Source organism: Lates calcarifer, linkage group LG8 (assembly GCF_001640805.2).
Source record: "Lates calcarifer isolate ASB-BC8 linkage group LG8, TLL_Latcal_v3, whole genome shotgun sequence".
In the NCBI taxonomy this organism is placed as follows: Eukaryota; Metazoa; Chordata; class Actinopteri; family Centropomidae; genus Lates; species Lates calcarifer.
The window spans coordinates 18,134,912-18,154,319 of record NC_066840.1 but is presented as its reverse complement, the minus strand read 5'-3'; the positions used below and the strand labels follow the sequence as shown (position 1 = coordinate 18,154,319).

The 19,408-nt window shown below is 39.2% G+C and overlaps 1 protein-coding gene and 1 long non-coding RNA gene across 3 annotated transcripts in view; one reads left to right on the top strand and one right to left on the bottom strand.

Moving 5' to 3' along the window:
- gfra4b (GDNF family receptor alpha 4b) overlaps positions 1 to 13,519 on the top strand; it is a 40,127-nt gene extending 26,608 nt beyond the window's left edge. The window contains exons 2-8 of one of the 2 annotated variants that reach the window (XM_018694128.2): positions 1,741 to 2,016; positions 2,265 to 2,345; positions 4,111 to 4,456; positions 5,229 to 5,338; positions 6,124 to 6,258; positions 9,292 to 9,458; positions 10,385 to 13,519. In XM_018694128.2, the coding sequence (XP_018549644.1) occupies positions 1,741 to 2,016; positions 2,265 to 2,345; positions 4,111 to 4,456; positions 5,229 to 5,338; positions 6,124 to 6,258; positions 9,292 to 9,458; positions 10,385 to 10,528 (1,259 nt within the window). In that variant the 3' untranslated portion in view covers positions 10,529 to 13,519. Of the gene's footprint in view, positions 1 to 1,740; positions 2,017 to 2,264; positions 2,346 to 4,110; positions 4,457 to 5,228; positions 5,339 to 6,123; positions 6,315 to 9,291; positions 9,459 to 10,384 lie in introns of those variants that run through there. The other variant, XM_018694129.2, reaches the window with a different exon arrangement.
- Positions 1 to 19,408, bottom strand: part of LOC108895361 (uncharacterized) — a 77,695-nt gene that overhangs the window by 51,470 nt on the left and 6,817 nt on the right. The gene's annotated exons all lie outside the window — the stretch shown is intronic.

The following is a 19,408-nucleotide window of genomic DNA, read 5'->3' as shown; positions in this document are numbered from 1 at the left end:
TATGATCCATACCACTGACTAAGCCGTAGTCACAATGCATTTTAATTTGGACTCATGATATGACTAATAACAATACTACAACTATACACCACTTAAAGGTATAATATGCAGAATTTGTCAGTCGCTGTTTGTGAATGCAACCTAGCACAACCCCGCCCTCGGTCAGGCAGACACAGACCTGCAGCTGTTTATACATCAATGACACAGATGTAACCTAATTGCTACATGTCTCATATCCTGTACGCTGTAATTGTTTGGGGGCTAGAAACTCACTGTCCAAAGGTTGCATTATAAATACCAAGAAAATAAGAAAATACAGACAGAGCTGCCCTCTGTCTGTATTTCTTATTGTCCAAACTCAGCAAGACAAAAGAAAACATCCACAACATCCACAATCTCACCAGCTGTTATGTTCAGATAGACTTCAATAAATGGACATTGCATTGCAAGGGTGTCTCACCACAGCAACAGATGAAAATCCAAGGTTCCCTGGCTTCTTAATGTTCTTGGTATATTCAGCCTATCATGCAGCTATTATTCAAGTTCCCTTGCTTGCTGAATGGGCTTGAGTCAAGTGAAGTCAAACATACTCAGGACAAGGTTTGTCAGTCAGTCAATAAGATCATGAATTAACATCTGTAGAAGTTTGAAACTCAAGATCTTTCACACAGTATCTGCATATAATTTACATATTACATAAAAATGTTAATATTTCATAACTTACACTCTGCGAGATGTTTGTTACAATACCTAAGATAATTGGGCCTTGAGGCTGTTCTCTTCACAATAAAGAAGAAGATGCCGCCTCCAGACCCAGTTATAAGATACTTAATAGTCACAAAACATGTGATCCATTGTAACAATTTCACGCAAAGTTATCATCTACATAGTACTAAAGGTTGCACGGAGAGAAACCTAGATACAACAGCTCACACAAAAAACTTTTCATCAGGTTTATTGTTTTTCATTCTGAAAATAATAGAAATATTAAATGTGTGTGCAAGGAATAATGTACCACAGCCAAAAGAGCCTTTCTTTATTCTACTTGAGCTAGACTCCAGTATTGTATCATGCCAATTTTGTTTTCTGTTATGTACCACAGAGTACACAAAGTGAATCAAAATGTTCACCTGATGATGGTGCTGGAAAAAACATCAGAGGATTACCAATCATCAATTACAAATCATCCCAATGGCAATCCATCCAGTAGTTGTTGAAGTAGTTGTTCCTCTAGACTAAAGCAGTAGATAGACAGAATGACATTTCCATACCAAGTGCTAGTGTGCTTAGTGTGGCTAAAACACAAAAAACGGTCATAAAAACACATATAGCAAATCTTTCTTCATGGTCCCTCACCTTGAAGACAGTGTACCAAGCATAATGTCTTGGATACCTGCTCAGAGTTTCACCAAACCCAAGATGCATGATGCATCACCCAACTTTTGAAGCAACAGAGCAATGAGAAACATCAACTACATCCATTAAAGTTTCACACAGGTTCCACAGCTGATTTAACTTAATGCCCAATATCCCCTTACAACTGTTCACATTCCTCCCTGAAAATGTTCCTCTTTACTTTCTCCTCCTATCTTATCCCTGACATTTGGGTCTGACTTTTCAGCTTGCGTCTCCTCTATTCTTAATTTCCCCATCTCATTTAATAATCTTACACCTGAACTTGCCACCACAAAACCCCTTATCTTTCTGCTCCCTGTTGTGCTCTGATTTCTTGTTTCACAGCTCTCTTAGAGGTAATACTGGCCAGCAGAGACTGCTTGGTGGCTGGAGACTCATGCTCGAGTGATGAGACTTGCAGTCCACGCCTGCGGACTTTGCGTCAGTGTGTGGCGGGCAATGGCAGCATGAAGCTGGGCCCTGGTGCCAGAAGCCAGTGTGCCAACGCGGTGTCCGCCCTTCTGTCCAGCCCCTTACATGGCTGCCAGTGTAAACGAGGCATGAAGAAGGAAAAGAACTGCCTGAGCATCTACTGGAGCCTTCATCAGTCTATCATACATGGTCAGTGGTTACTTGATAGCAGCTTTCTGAACTGCTAAAAACATGATTATTCTATAGAGTCTGCAAATCAGAACTCAATTTACATACAGGAGGTGTTGAACAACAGTTCATTAAAAATAACAGTATCACTGATAAATGGATAATTGGCAGACTTTCATGTGTGGATAATACATGATTCAGTTGACTGAAGCCTCCACAGCTAAATGAAAATGACTACATATTTGTGTCTGTGTCTATTTTTCTTTCAGGACTCAACCTGGTGGAGAGTTATCCCTATGAGACAGTGCAGAGGGATTACGACTATGTCCGCTTGGCCTCTATTACAGCTGGCAAGTTCAATGACCTTCATTAACTTTCACCTTATTTTACACCTTTGTACTCTTTGAAGATGTTTTGTTCTAGCCAGATTACATGACTCCAGTGATTTTTTCCTGGAAGCATGCCCAAGGCAAATAGAGGTCCTTTATGTTCCTGAGAAACAGCTACACAAGTATTACTATTCATCTCAGCACAATACCAGCATCCAAAATTATATCTCTGTCTTCAATTTACTGGATGGCAACCTCATCCAAATACAAGACTCATTTGAAATAACATAATCTATGTATGTCAATGAATATTAATGCTGTCAATTTTAATATTACTGCCTTAAACAGATTGAATATTCCACATCTTGCTTTGTTTCCTCAGGCTGACATAACAATGGAATTGCATTAAATTTATTTTTAAAAGCCCAAAAAGTAGATTTTACTTTGTGGATGCAAAAAATGCAATGCGTTGTATTAAATGGCAAAAATGTTCAAGTAAACTAAATATAAACATTTACTGAAGAGCTTACATTTAAGTAAAACAACATTAGCTAAAGCTTAAATTAGGGCAACTGAAACATCATAGGGCTGCAAGTATAATAATCTGCTGATTATTTAATGGATTAACTGAGTGAGAACCATTAATCAATCACATTTTCTCAAAGTCCTTGCTGACATCATCCAATCACTTGTTCTGTCCAAACAACAGCCTAAAAATATTTCATTTACAAAGATAAAAGAGAGAAAGCAGCACATGCTCACACTTGGCAATCTGAAACTGGGGTGTCTGGCTTAAAAAATTACTTTCATGATTTAACTGATCATCAATTTATCATTGCCCATTAATTATCTGCCAATCAACTAATTGATTAACTGACTAATTGCAGCAGCTCCAAAATGTAGCCTAAGGTTATAATAAAGATTGGTTTAATGAGAAAACCTTTTCGAAGAAATAAAAAAGGCACTTGCCTTGAAAAAAATATTTACATGAGTTTTATCCAAAGCAGCTGGAGTCAAAGCCACATAGAGGATGTACATACAGCATATGGATCTACCACCCTGACCAGGACACCTGTCAGTGTCACAACACACTGCAGAAAACTGATGACTCATCCCTGAGGCAGACAGCCCAAAGAGTTCAGTGACTTGCTCATTTCCGAGGGAACATGTACACAAAAGGTTCATTCAGAAGTTGCCACACAAAGTGCCAGGGTTCACTCTCACACTAAACGTGACCATTAATAAATGCGCTGGCTTTATTCACTGATGAGAAAGAAGAAAATGAAGCTGTCTTGATGTTTTTTCTTGCATCTTTTGTTGTTCTGGTTGCAGACCACATAATACTAACAAAGTAAAAAGTCTGGTTGTGAAATATGCCAGCAAAGCACAATCATTCTAATTAGTAGGATAAAAAGCCATAAAGAATAGACCTGTTTTTTGTGCTAACAGACAAAAAGGAGAAAAAAGGGGGGGAAAACAGCAGTTTTGACACTGAACATTTTTAAAAGCAGTTTGAAAAAGTATAGAAATAACAAAGGGTTGGTTTAAAATTTGGGGTAGTTAGTTTTAACTGGTCCTCAGGAAATGAGCTTCCATTGTTTATTTACAGACACTTCTGAGATTATATCTCAACATGTTGAATAAATAATATTCAACAGTGAATAACGGGGTACATTCCACAGATCACACACACACTTACTCACATACACACGAAAGTGTTTTGCTCTATTGCTATTATTTTTCCACTTATATCTACGATTGTTTTTGACCTTACTTCCATCCACAGACACTGATGTTGGCATGACAACTGTGAATCGCTGCCTGGATGCAGCCAAGGCTTGCAATGTGGACGACTTGTGCCAGAAGCTCCGCACAGAATATGTCTCAGCTTGTATCAAACCCACTGCCAAGTCGGGCCTATGCAACCGACCTAAATGCAATAAGGCTCTGCGCAGGTTTTTCGACCGTGTTCCCGCCGATTACACACACGAGCTGCTCTTCTGCCCCTGTACGGACACAGCGTGCGCAGAGCGTCGGAGGCAGACCATTGTACCCAGCTGCTCTTATGAAAGCCAGGAAAAACCCAACTGCATCACGCAGATGAGGATCTGCAAAGCTGACTATGTCTGCAGGTGAGAACAGAACTAAACGGACGCTTTTAACTGGTTTCCATTTATTTCAATGTCAGTCTTTCTCTCATGTCTATGGCACATATTAAAATTATTTCAGTTTCAGTTGTGGTCTCTTATGCACATAATAACATATTGTTATAATCATAATCTCCAGGTTTGTTATGCTTAATGATCCAGCTCTCACTGTATCCCAAATCATCAAAGCCAATGTTTCATTATCCCCACTTTAATTCAGGTATTCCTTGGGTATAGATTTTAGATATACTCACCATACATATTTGGGCCAGCGCTGTTCAGTATTATGGCTCTTTGAAACCAAATAAACAGCCATTCAATCAACAAAATGGCCTGCTGTTTTACCCTAAAGCTTTCTACCACCATTGGTTAGAACACCCCAGAGAGCCTGTTGGAATAACACATTAAATATTTAGCACAGATAAAGAGCCAGATGGATCAGAGTTATCGCTCATTGCTATCTCTGGTCATGGCCATTATTTTTCACAGCCCCATTACACTCAGAGGGCTTTACTAATGATCCCAGGTCTGGGGGATGAAATATATTACTCTTTCTATCACTTTCACATTACAGTCCAATGCTTTCAGTCTTCACCACAGCCAACAATATTTCTTCATGTCGGAGGGGCAAACTCTTAATTAAATGGCCAAGTTATAGTAGATGGAATGTATAAAAAAAATTACCAGCAAACTTTTTACATAAAAGAATACAGGTATCTATCATGGTCTTTCTAAGCAGTGCCCGCTGTTTCTGCAGGTCTCGTCTGGCACAGTTTCAGTACGACTGCGAACCCTCTGAAATGTCTGCCAATGGCTGCAAGCAAGGGAACTATGGAGCCTGTCTCATCGCCTACACAGGGCTCATAGGTAGGTGCACACCTGAGAGGTAACACACAGGCAGAGGAGAGAAAAATTAAATGAAATGAACAGCTGGAGAAGAAGAGACAGTATGTGAGAGAGGGAATGTGCCATGTGCTCTGTGAGAGAAGGAGAGGGAAAATTGTGCAATGACAAAGAGGCAGGAACAAGTGAAAGGTAGCTAGGGGGCAAATTAATAAATACAGAGCAGGTCAGGAGTGAGTGGGAGAACGAAATGAAACTTCTTATTCTAAACTGAAAAGACAAAAGTTCGATATGGTTTAAGATGCAAAAACATAGAAATCTCTCATTACAGAAAACAAAGGCTCTTTATACATGCCAGGTGTGTGTAAGAGAAAAAGATTTCTTTTCCACACACTGGAGAGGGGAGCTAATGTAATGCACTTCAAGAACCTCAAATGGTGCCCCTCAGCACAAACACACACTTGGCATTTTCATTCCTGTCTTGTATTTATTAAAGCACTTGAAATCCCACCTCCACTATGTTAGGGGAAAAAAACAGCCACAGAAAAAATAATGCAATGCCAGAGACTTCTGTGACCTAAAAAAAAGAGGAAGTTGGAGTACTTTGCCTGTATCTCACTATTATATCAGTACGCAGCCAGCCTAAACAGCAGCACTGGAATATTATCATCACTTTACATCAGGTCAGCACATAGGAAGTGCAGTGTCCATTAATGTTTCAAAAAATAAAGCACTATGACTACAGTGTAACAACTCAAGGGAGAATGAATATTTAATACTGATTGAGGCCTGGTGCGGTCTCTCTGCAGGAAGTACAATAACTCCCAACTATGTTGACAACTCCACCTCCAGCGTGGCTCCGTGGTGCTCCTGCTCAGCCAGTGGGAGCCAGAGAGAGGAGTGTGATCATTTCCTGGGATCCTTCACCGACAACATCTGTCTCCGTGAGTGTCACTCTGTCCACAATGTACTGAGGAATATATTGACTCAGGATTTTGGGGTAAGAGGTTGTGTTTATGTAGAGGTATTTGCTTTCATGTGACAGGGAGGTAAAACATTTGACTGCTGTTTTAGTGTCCTGTTTAACTGATATCCTGCAGTTTGAGAGAAAGAGATGATTTTTTGATGTTAGTTTTTTTTTTCCAGGCTACATTTAGGCCCGTTTCTGGTCATGACTCAGTCACTGACAACTTAAAAGAACTGAGTGTCTTTCCAGAAAAACTAGGGGGGAAAAAAAGTGAGACAAACTGCATGATCAGATTGCAATGATGAACAGTTTGTCCACTGTACTTATCCATTATTTGACAGTTTCCTCAGATCATAACTGTTCAGCACAAGTTGCACATGTGCTGTTTACCTTTAAAATAATAGCTTAGCATTTTGTGAAACAGAAATTTTTTTTTGCTTTGTACTTAAAAGTTAGATGACAAAATTCATACCATTCTTATATCAGTGCCATAAATATAAAGCTATAGTCAGCATTCAGTTAGCAGCATACAGACTATAAACAGGGGGAAACAGCCAGCCTCATGGTCCAGAGTTAACAAAATCCACCTACCAGCATTTGTTTAATCTGTACAAAAAATCAAGTGTAAAAAAGCATAAGTTGCAGTTTCACAGGGGGTTATTTGAGTATTTGTTGGTTGTGAGCGGTGAAAGAAAATCTATGTATTCCTTATAGATGTTTGTCCAGGTTTGAATATTAGACGTCAAGCTGCTTTTTCTATTTATGCTGTATAGGAAGCGCAACATCTGTATCATCTGAGACAAAAAAGACATTTTCATTCTCAGTGTGAACACAGCAGGACTTAAGAGTATAAACAGATATAAGAAGAGAATCCCAGTTGCTATAGAGCTGAAACAAATACTTCTCCACTAATACCTCAGTGGTTTGTTCGGTTTTGTTTCATATCATTCCACTCAACTATGGGTACAGCCAGAGTGATTTCATTATGAAATGAAGGACAAAAGCGGCATTCTGTAATTTAGAGTAACTTACACTGATAACCTGCAACAGTGGACATTCAAACTGACTTGATATAAAAAGCAAAGTTTTATGAAAGAAGAAGGTGACAGGACAGAGCTGTCAGGTTTCAGTGAGACAGATGTTTCTCAGCATGCTCAAACAGCAGCAGAGCAAGATGTATTTAAATCAGAGATCCTTTGCTTTTTGTAGAATTAGCAGTAAGTTCTCTATAGGTCTCTCTCCCCCTCTCTTTATGTATTCCTCTCTCCTATTTACTCACTCACTTCATCTCCTCTCATTATTAATCATCTACTTCACACTGTTTCCTTGGTAATTGTGCCTGGGTGGTCAGACAGTCACTTCTTAGTGAATTATAAGTAAGCTGGCCCTGTGATTGTCAGGTAATTGTATATTTATTAAATCTCCTCCTAACTTCTGATGTGCTTTTTTTCTTAATCTTTCCTATTTTTGATGGGAAAAGTTAGAGCGCCAATACATGGAAACTTTCTTCATAAAATTTATTATTCTAGACTCTAATTTCTCTGTGTTAACCCTTAAATGCATAGGTTTGTATGTTTGAAGATTCACACACCCCCAGTGGGGTGGGGGTGGGGGGGCTTGAGTGTCCATGTAGCATTGTTTTTTGAGCGCCAGATTCTTTTTCAATTGTTCCCAATGAAGACAGAGTGTGAATAACTAATCAAAATATTATCGAAATCATGATATGCCCAAGTGCAAGTGCAAGAGTCCATGGAACTGTACAACACTTTGCAGCAACTGGATCAGTGTTGTATCCAAAATACAATCAAGCAGAGCAAAAGCATTCCTCACCATCAGAAGATCAACACATCAAGATTAGGTCCCTGAGAGATAGAAAAGCAGCTTCATCACAGATACAGAATTTGCTGAATAACAAATGCAAGACTCCAATAAACAAAAGTACTGTCAAAAGAAGGTTGTCTTATAGTGGTCTCAGAGGACAAATAGCAGTTTCTAAAACACTTCTCAGGAGGGGAAACAAGGCCAAATGCTTGGGATGGGCTAAGAAATACCAGCATTTCACAGCGGATGACTAGAGAAATTATGAATTCAAGTTTGAGATTTATGGCAGTAACAGAAGGGGGTATGTAAGTAGACGAACAGCAGAGAAAATTACACCGCAGTGTATCAAACTGACAGTGAAACATGGCGGTTGGAATATTCAAGTCTGAGGGTGTTTTGCTTACTCTGGAGTTGGAAACCTGCACAGAATGGACTACAGTCTTAGCAAGGAGCAGTACCACTCCATTCCTCAGAAACATGCTACACCCTGCTCTGTTTATTTACAACAGGAACAGTCTCTGACCTTGCTATCCTATGGCCCTCACAGTCACCAGATGAACTATGGGAAATTTTGGGTCTAAATGTTAGACAGTGCTTTCCGCCACTATCATCAAAACACCAAACAGGTGAAGAATGGTGTGCTATCCCTCCAGTAGAGTCCCAGAGAGTTGTTGAATCAATGCCAAGGCACATTGAAGCTGGCCTGGCAGCAGGTGGTGGCCCAACACCTTACTAAGACACTTTACATTGGTGTTTCCTTTCATTTGTCACCCGTCTGTATCTATCATTGAACCTGTACACACCATGACTATCTTTGCTTGTCATGTGCAGCGAGGTGAATCTTTGGCCAGTCTTTCCTCGGGCCCCCTGCCTAGAAAAGACACAGAGAGAGGTCTCAGAGTTGTTTGGCCAGTGCGAATGGTCTATGAGTTAATGAGGTCGATGTGGAGAGGCAGGTGCAGTTTAGATACTTGAAGAGAATACTGATTATTTTCTATTTTTTCTTTCTGCTGCTGAGCAAATACAAACTAGCTCTGGCCCAGCAAAAGCTCTCATGTAAAATTTACCATCCAGAACCTGAGGAATCTGCCGTGATTCAATAAGACATGAGTGGAACTCGATGAAAACATATCAAGATAGTGTTGCTAAGGTCTAACAATTTTTTTTACTGCCTCGTCTCATGTTTCAGGGAATGCTCTCATGACATTTGGAAGCGAATCAGACCAGCAGCCAACTCTCAGCCAGCCCAGTATGCCCAGCCCCAGCCACAGCAGCAGAGAGAACAGGAGCGCTACTTCTCCACCAGACACTGTAGAAACTATGAGGAGCATTCTGGATACAACCTTACCAACACAGGTGTGCAATTTTCTGTCATGGTCACAGTCATTCACCCAGCAGTGAAACCATTTCTGACACCAGAAGAAAACATTGCTGAGTAATGCAGTAATGATGTTGCCTTTCTAAAATATTAAAGCCACTATGTGTGGAATTTCAACATCATGATTATTGGATTTTCAAATGATTTTCATGACATAAGCTTTATAAAGGGATGAGAGACAAAATTGGTGCAGTGTATGTAACGCTTTCAGCCATTCATTCTCGGTGTGGCTGGATGCATACACATATAGGGAAAGGAGTAGTGTCTGTTTTGAATCTACCATTATGGGTGCCAAAGTCGTACATTTTCATTCAAATTCAGTAGCTTTAATTATTGCACTTTTTCCTTTTAATGTCACTGCAACATTCCAAACATGTCAGGTTGATTATGGTGTTTTTTGCGCAACGTACAAACACTTAGATGCAGCATTTGGTGGAACCACCATTATGTCAAGATCACACTACACAACACAAGGCAGACAGGTGGAGCGAAAATGAGCATCGAACAGGGAGGATTCCTGACAAAAAGACTGGCATGTCAAAACATGTATTTGCTTCTCTCAGGCATTAAAAAATAAAAACCTATCACTGAGGTTCAGTGTGCACAGTCACATTTACACAGTAACTGTCTCATAAAGCAAAAATACAGGGTCTGAGGGTCTTGATTGACTGACTGATTTAAGTAGCACTAACCTCAGCCATAGCCATGCCTCTGTCTTTGCTGTTACCTTAAATCGAATGAATGTTGACCTCCAGTTTTAAGATGAATCCTGAATATCTGTAGCCTGCGCCTTGACATGATCAGGAATGATGATTACGTGACTTAACTTAAGATAATATTAGCATATTATTAGCACCATCAAAAAAAGGGTGGGCCATAAACTGATCTCTCTGTCTCCTCCCAGGCTTTGGGAAATGAACTGCTAGTGGGCCAGGCCACCCTGCCATCCAACAGCCTCCCAAACTCTGCTTCACCCCCCAGCCTAATGCTTCAAGCTGCCTTCAGTCTTCTGGTGTTGCTCCTTCATCTGCTAAACAATGGACACTAAAGACAGCAGGGGAGCATGCTGACAACCCTCCTAGTACCAAGCAGATGGGAGGACCTGCGCAGTTCAGAGGAAAATGGACCGTGTGACGTTACTCCTCCCTCTAAATATGTACAGCAGTTATGTTTTTCTATTTTTGTGTCTCAGTGGTCCAGTTCCACCTGCCAGGGTTCTCACTCAGAGTGTGGGAGACTTCTGCAGATCGAAGCCAGTCTGTACATTTGTACATTGTCATTGCAATCAAGTAAAGCCAAAATGAAGTCAGAGTACTGCTTTTGTGGACTAATCCCAGCTCTCAGCTATCCAACTGTATCCATTCTCAAGAATTATTATGAAATATAAAGCAGATATGTATGATACAAAGACATGAAGTGTGTCAGTTCATGTGAAGATTTGTATTATCAACTGAAGCTCTTATCTGAATTACTGTAAAAGAAAATGGTTGGAGTAAACCAGTGAACTCTGTGTCTGCTCTGTACTCCACACACAACGTGACTGGAGAGCTGCTAGAGTATATGAGGCTTTAATACCACTCTCTTCAAGTGACTGAAAGAGGACCATTATATCTGATCAATACTGGAATAGTAGAGTGACAAAGAGACAATAGAGCTAAACTTCCCTCAGACAAAGCAGACAAAGGCCCTGATTCTAAAATGTCCAGCAGCAGCACTATCCACAAGAGATGTGGCAAACCAGACTACGTGAGATCAACAGTGACGTAATAATTGCCCTCTCAATCAAACTGTTGCCCTTTGTCAGACTCTCTCACACCAACTTATTTGTTATTGCTAAAGCTACAGCAGCTATTCGTAGAAAACACAAGTCCCTGGTTTTTATCAGCAGAGACAAGTTCTTGGACTTGAAAGGAAATAATCAGAAAAGCAGTAACTCTTTACCTGTAGCTGCCGTACTATGTGTTTGTGAGCGTAATACCCTTTTATTTCTCATTGTGTATGTGGACATTGCTATACAGCGGCTCTGAGTTTTTGTGCTGGAGAGGGAAGTGAATGGTTTGACGTATTGAGTGTCGCCAACACCGGTGCAGAGCCTGTTTGAGATTAGACAGTTATGAATGATTCAGTATTTTCTGTTCTGGGAACGTGCCACTGAATTCTGAACAGGACAAGAGGTGCTGAAAAATAAAAGTTCTCAGATCATTATGCGTATGTGTTAGCATCATTCCACCTTTTTTTCACAACAAAAGCTTTGATTGGTTCTGTTGAAGTAAACACTCTGTTACTTCTCCTGAGGAGACTGAAGCAATTCAAATAAATACATGTTTACCTTAACTAACACTCACACAGCCTCCAGGAGTACTCTGGAGTGCATTGTTAGAAGCCAGAAAAGAACAGGATTTACAACATAATCCAGCAAATTGTGACCTCAACCTGATCTGTCTCACTAAAATCTCACCAGCTGCTTCTCTTCAAGTTACTTATACTCTCCTTATACTGCTTTCCTGGACCAGAATTATTATTTAAGACCCATTGAAACAAATGGCAACCCTAAGGACTTTGCAACATGCTAATACAAGCAGTGCATATGTTAAAATTTTAATTTATCCATTACATGACAACTTTAACTATGCGGAACACTACTTCACAGACCAGCTCATACAGTCAGGCAGCTGTTAAAGACTACATAAGTAAATGTTGGTATAAATGGACAGATGTAGCACCATGAGTGGGCCAAACCGATATCATATATCATTAGATGTTGTCATTAAATAAATGGGCCAATGGAGTGCATAACCCTGGTAAAACATTGAGTTTGTTTGGAATCCAGTATAATCTTAAAAGGCTTAAGACGTGAAAATAGCTACAATTACACTCAGAGGGAAAATTGATGACATGAAGCAGCTGATTTCTGCTAACAATAGCTCATAATTTTCCACTGTTTCACTGTTTACATTTTGCTTTTAGTTCACTGGAAACAGACAATCAACAGTCACAACAGCCCACATAATTAACACCTGATGATGTGACACGGGGTGAACTAATTATCTTCTTGTTATTTAAATGTGAGGTTGAAACAAACTGTGCTGTCACGGATCATGACTGCATGTCAGGCAACAAGAGCAAAAAATACTGCCAGTGAACAAATTAAAAATTGCTCCAATTGCAATTTAATTAAAAACAAATTTTTAAAAATACATTTACCACAAGAGCAATTATGATTTGGGATTTAGCTTTTTTACTGCATGCCCTTACAGTTAAAATCTTTTCAATACTTTCATACATATTATGAAATATTTGCTTACACCAACCACAAAAGTGCAGGTTTGCTTGACCTCATTATTAACTTGATATGGAGGCCAATCCAGTGAAAATTCAATTTTACCAAGCTTTTTTTGCTTTTTCTGCTTCAGGAGTAGAAAACATGATCCAACATGAGTAAAGGTGTTTTCAGACAGTGAGCAGTTTCTCTTGAGGCTGCAACGTGGCAATATTGGTGTTTTCTACTTTGGATTGGCAGGAGGGGGGCTGCTGTTTTCCACTATCCACCAAATATAATCTCATTATGCATCTAAGTCCACAGTGGATTGTCGCTTAAAATTGGGGTAGTAGTCAGCAGTATGACATGAGGTTATAGCAAGTATTGCTAACTAGAATAATAAACATCAAAACTGTGATTTGATGATGATGCTATATGAAAAGTTAAACGATCTCCAGTTTTCACAAAAATTCAATCCACCCTGTGGGGAAGATGAATTTTTGTTCCAATTTTTTTGCCAACTCATCCAAAGTGGTGGACCAACTCTAGGCCAGACCTAAATCACCTTTAAACACCACTACAATGGATGGTTATGTAACACACCAATTATGGCAGCTTTCCTCAAACTGTTTATGCCTGATGGTCATTTTCAGTGTTTGACCAATGTCCCTCTATGGTAATGTACAGCAGGTTGAGTATTTGTCATATGTTGTCATGATTTTCAAGTGTTCTCCATAACGGATTAAATAATTTTTCAGTTATTAAACTGATTAACTTGCAGTTTGGGCTAACACATATCCCTTTTTGGTTCTGTGTTTTGAAAAAGCATATTAATGTGCTGATACAAGCCACCTATGGCTGCAATTAGGGATGATTATGTTCATTGCTGATTGACATGTTCATTATATTTTTGAACAACCAATTATTTATTTAGTATATGAAGTACACAAAATAGTGAAATATGGCTATGACCCAAGGTGGTGTCTCTTAATGGCTTACTTAGTTTGATTGACAAAACATAGAACTGATTAAGCAACTGAAACAGTCAAAATTGTTGCAGATTAATTTTCCAGCAAAATAGTAGGGATTAGGTCTATAATGCTCTCTATCAAAATTAAGTCACAAATGCAACATTTTGTTTGCATCCTGGTGATACTGCACCATTTACAGTGAAATCAGCTAGGGCAGTGACTTCCAAAATACAGCACCACAGAGAGGAACTGTGCTCTTTAAACTACAAGTGTAGATGAGAAACAGGTTGCTGTGATGAATCCGAATGCTCAGAATATGATCTGCTGAGCAGATTTATACCAGACTCATCACTCCATGAGTGATGCATTTTCATTTTCAGTGTGCAGCGTTCTGGAAAAAAACAAACATAGCTTAGAGTCATCTCTTATCACTGATGACCCATGATACAATTTATCAAATTGGAGGTTCACTCCCATAAAATCTTGTCACTCCAATTACAACCGCAGTATGCATGAGGAAGATTAAAAAATTCCCAGAGAAAACTTCATGGACCTCATCAAATATGTAAAAGAAGGAATTTGATTTAAACATTCATGTCTGATGAAGGTCACTTCACAACCACTGCATACCATCATTCCCAGTTTTCCTGTGTTGTTACATCTCATCTTTTCTAATGATGCCCTACTATGTAGTACAGCTCATTGTCAGTGATTAAGGTTAATTACACACTGAACAAATGCATATGTTAATGAAACTAAATACAAACACAGTACCAGAAAGAGTTTATGAATGACAGCAGGTAATATAGTAAAATAGTAAAATGAGGCTGGCTAAATGACAAGAAATCAACAATTCAATTCATAATTAAAATGCTCAACAATTTTAATTAAGAATGACAGTTAGGCATAACTGAGACACATTTAAAGCTGAATGTGACCCAGTGGCCATATTTTTTTTAATATCATTCGGCACTTTAAAGCTGCATATTCAGGCTGCAGTTTGTGCTGCTGTTGAACTGTATTGCATTAGACAGGTGTTTCAATTATTTTGTCCACATCATTTATATCAGTGAGGGTAGGCTAAAACCTGCTTAATGTTATACAGGTCACACCTCACACTACATATTCCAAAATATGATACAGTTAAATCAACACCTCTCTAAAACAGTTTCAAGACAAGCTGAATATTATAATCTGTTGTATTCGACTGCATTAGTATTAGCCAGATGTACCTTATGAACTGCCCTCTGAGTGCAGTTTCCAGAAAAAGACATCATAACACCAGAAACCACTGGGGACAGATAAGCATATTATCACTTTTTGATCAGTCTTAACATGAAGAACATGTCTTTGATGTGTTAAGTAAGTATAACAGATTGGAAGTCACTATATGCAAGAGATAAGGAATTATTTGCAAATGGTTTCACATCCTAAGTGGCAAATAAGAGAGCAACTGTATGTATTAATGCATCTTAAGTATGTCCTGAACATAGCTTTACTGATCCCTAAGCTTTTACAGAAACCTACATGTATATATCTTCAGTTGTCATATCCACCATACTGTCAATGACTAAAGCATCATGTTTTAATCCACTGGGTAGATATTTGTAAACCCCTGCACTCACTGGATATTTCATGGTATGATGTTAGTATGGACTCATATTGCTAGATGTAGGATTTTCAAATATTTATGACAACAACCTGTGTTGACATTGATGGGCTTCACAGAAATGTTGTTTCAGATTTAATATGATTTAGTGTTTACGTTTATCCATGACCTCCTTTGAGGTAAAACATCTTAATGTAGTTTTGCAGCAAAGATGGCTCACAGCGTATTTAGGTTATTAGCACTGGATGGAAGAACTGCCTTACGAATTGGGCAGGTAAGATATCCAGAAACAACAAAACACAAAGCAAAAGAAGAAATATGATGTCATCCACTGTTACTTTCTTTCCTTCTTCTTTCCTCCATTCTCTTCTAATATGCCTTGTATTTCTCTATAACTTCCATGTGTGTGTGTTAGGGACTATCACTTGGATTCATTCACCCTCCGTCGCCCTTGCCCCTCCATTCTTTGCAGTTTCTACCTGAATCCAACACCGATCAATAGCAACAATCAAATGTTGCTCTGGGGTGTTGAAACCTCTTGCCATTTACCACTGGATCATTTTACCTGAAACATATCAACATACTTTTTCACTACTTGTATTTTCAGACTCCATTCAGCTCCTGTGTTTTTTTCCATATCTCGTGTTTGCAAGGAAGAATTGAAATTGATTCCTCCTGCTAATTGCTGTAAACACTGCAACAAAGTACAGCCAGGACTTGTGACATATGTCAGCTTAATTTTCTCATTGCTTTCCTCGCCAACATAATGACTTGTTAGTAACAACAACACGGTTTCACTTCCAATGATAAGCGTGATTAAAACTCACTGCAATCACAAAGAAAACCTATTCAAGGTTCACTCTTCAGAAACAGTATACGCTGTAAATCAAAAATGTATGAGGGAAGTGAGTAATGATGATGATTAAATAGTGGAGCAACAGGAGGGTTTGAACTGTTCACTCTTAAGTTGTCTGCCAAAGCAAAACAAATTGATGTGGTAGTGAGCTCTCATTAGAATGTCAATTCTAATCATTTTTATGGAAAGGATCATGACATTTTACTTGAGATGAAAATACAGAATGACAGAAATATGTTTTGAGACACAATGGACACATATCTACTTCAGCATATGCATAAATAATAATGAAAATGACAGCTAAAATTGCCTTGTTAAGCCTATTGAGGGAGAGTCAAACATGAAGAAATTTAAGTAACAACCTTCACTATAATAAGAAAACATAATGCAGCTGATTTTAACAGTTTGAAAACAAATATGCATGAAAATGACTCAAAATTGCATCTCCATACTATGCATCTGTCTTGGAGTCTGTAATCCCCAGAAAGGGCATTGTTTACTCTGTGTGGTTTTTAATCAGCATAACTCAGGACTAATAATCTGTCTGAAGGGCATCACTGTGTCTCCCTACAAGAGTCAGATCCTGCTGCTGTCCAGTCCTCACAGTGAGGCAAATCTAATGCAAAGTCATTATTACCATCCAGTGTGACATTTGTAATCCTTTCTTCAAAAACATGGATATCCTAGACAGTAGACATCGTGCTTTGTTTGGCTTGCGTAGACTTCTCGTGTAATTATGTGAGGAGATTTAGTCTTGTTTGATATGATCATAAAACCCCCTTGCCTCAGTTTTTACCTCCCTGTCTCCATTAATGGGCTGACCTATTTGTTCACATGCAGTAGTGAATATTTGTAGGACAAAACTGTGTGCCTTTCGATCTCTGACAAGTGTCTCCATGAGTTGAAAACAGTGTTGCATATTTTGATGCAGATATACTCCTCCAGATGTACGAGTACGTTCACGTTTGTCTGCTCACATCTGTGTTTGTAGGAAAGTCTGTGTTGTCATGCGTATGTGTGTGAAGCATGTAGGCGTATGTCTGCAGACATCTGTTTTTGTGTCTGTAATCTGTGTGTGTCCATGTATATCTGTGTCTTTATGTGTGTTTGCATGAATCCACAAGCACAAATCTGTCTTGTAAAAGGTGATTTTTTTTCTCATCCTACTGTTTGTTTTCTGACAGGAGGAAGACTGTGTACCTAAAGCAATTTCCATATGTGCATGAGTTTACAGGTGCTTGTGAGCATGTAGATTTAACTCTCACTGTGTATGAATTTTTGTTACAGTTGCCAGCAGCTGTGCTGTAGAAGACGCCTTCATGCTCCTGAGCAGGACAGCATCGGAGGGGGAGCAGCTGGACAGTAATGACTGCCCACTATTAACCAATCCTTCACTGGCCTTTACCCCCTATGGGTCTCAAGTGGGGCCTCATGGGAGCTCGCTACATGGCTCGATACTTGAAATTCTCCCTGTGGAGGCCATTTTCTGAGCAAATGCCCCTCCTCCAGAGGCACTTTCACAATTATTGCCACACTATTTCATAGTGAGCTGGCTGACACTTTGTATACAGTACCATGACTCTCAGTCATAGTAACAAACAGAGAAACTCATTTACTGCCTCAAAGTAGAGAAATGTGGCAGTATTCTATGAAACACTGACAGTCCAGTAATAACACATGAAGTAGTCCGCCCTTTATGTAGGGTGACGAAGAGTAAAGGTGTGGACTTTGGGATGGTGAATGGGCATGTGGGTCATCCCATCACTGATCACTAATAATGCTCACTTTAAAAACTGTTTCAGCCCCTTGGGTGCAACATGCAAAAACAACATGAGTATATTTTCGCCTTTGAAAGCTGCTATGGCAAATGTGTTGCCTATTTACACATTCCCTGGTAAATTGCTTGTTTAAGATACTGTAGAGAGAAAACATTTTTAAAGTTACCATTAAAATAATGTTACTGAACATAACACAATTGTACACAGACAAATATTAGGACTGCAACATTCATAGAAAAGAAAGAAAGTTATCAATGTCAGTTTTCAACATTAAGGTTTCAAAGATGTAACCTTTGTACTTCTTGATAAAACTAAAACTAACCCAAAAAATATGGCAGGTTGTTTATAACATTTTGATGGAACACAATATATATAGTATATATAACTTTCACATCAACAGTAGCAAGAGCCTGCTGTAGGTCCTGTGATGACATTTTAGGGTTTTGGTGACTACTTTTGGCATCTTGCGGCCTGCTCTTGGGGTGAACTTGCTTGGACGGCCAGACCTGGGCCTGTTGGCAGTTGTTTTGAATGTCCTCCACTTCTTGACTTTTTTCCGAATAGTGGAGTGGCTGATTTCAAATTCTTATGAGATCTTTTAAAATCCTTTACCACACTCATAGGCTGCTACAATCTTCTTTCTGAAGGCCTCAGACAGCCCTTTTGAAACTCACCATGGTAGTCACTCTCACTTCAACTGTCAGGAGCACACCAAACTAAATGTCTGAGGTTTAAATAGGGCAAGCCCCCTTCAAAATGCTAATCATGTGCACCTGATGTGATACACCTATGTGTGATTTTAGCCATATTAAGTGGGAATAAATGTGGGGATGTCCTAATTTATTCCTCACCAGAAACTGCTTAAAAAAATCTTCAGTTTTAATTGTTTAGTTATATTACTTGAATTTCTCAGTATTATAGTATAAAATTATATGGATATTAAATATCCATATATCAAATATGTTAAAAACCACACAGGCTTTGATAGGGTGTCTTAATTTTTTCACATGACTGTATACTGTAGGCAGGTATCTCAAAGCATGAGGAGGTTGTTGGGTTCACAGTGACCTCACCTCAACTCCAGTCTGCCAGTTATTCTGCCATAACACTGAATAAGAAATAGTGCTACTTTTATCTGACTGTGCAGTTACACCTCAAACCACAGGCTCAGTTTCTCTGATATTCTCTATTGTCTCCCCAACAGCAGCAGCAGGAAGTACCCACCCCTGAGCACAACCCCTCTCCTCATGGAATGAAATCTATATCCCCGATAGTGTGATACTACAGTACAGGGACGAACTACAGATAAGCCAGCTGGCAGCTCTGCACTTCTCACCCCTTTTGACATTTCAAAAATGCCATCCCCAATCATCCCTTGGTTTAAATCATGTCCCACCACCACAAAGTCACTGCCATCCTATAATCTCTACAAGGATTTACATAAGGGAATTATTG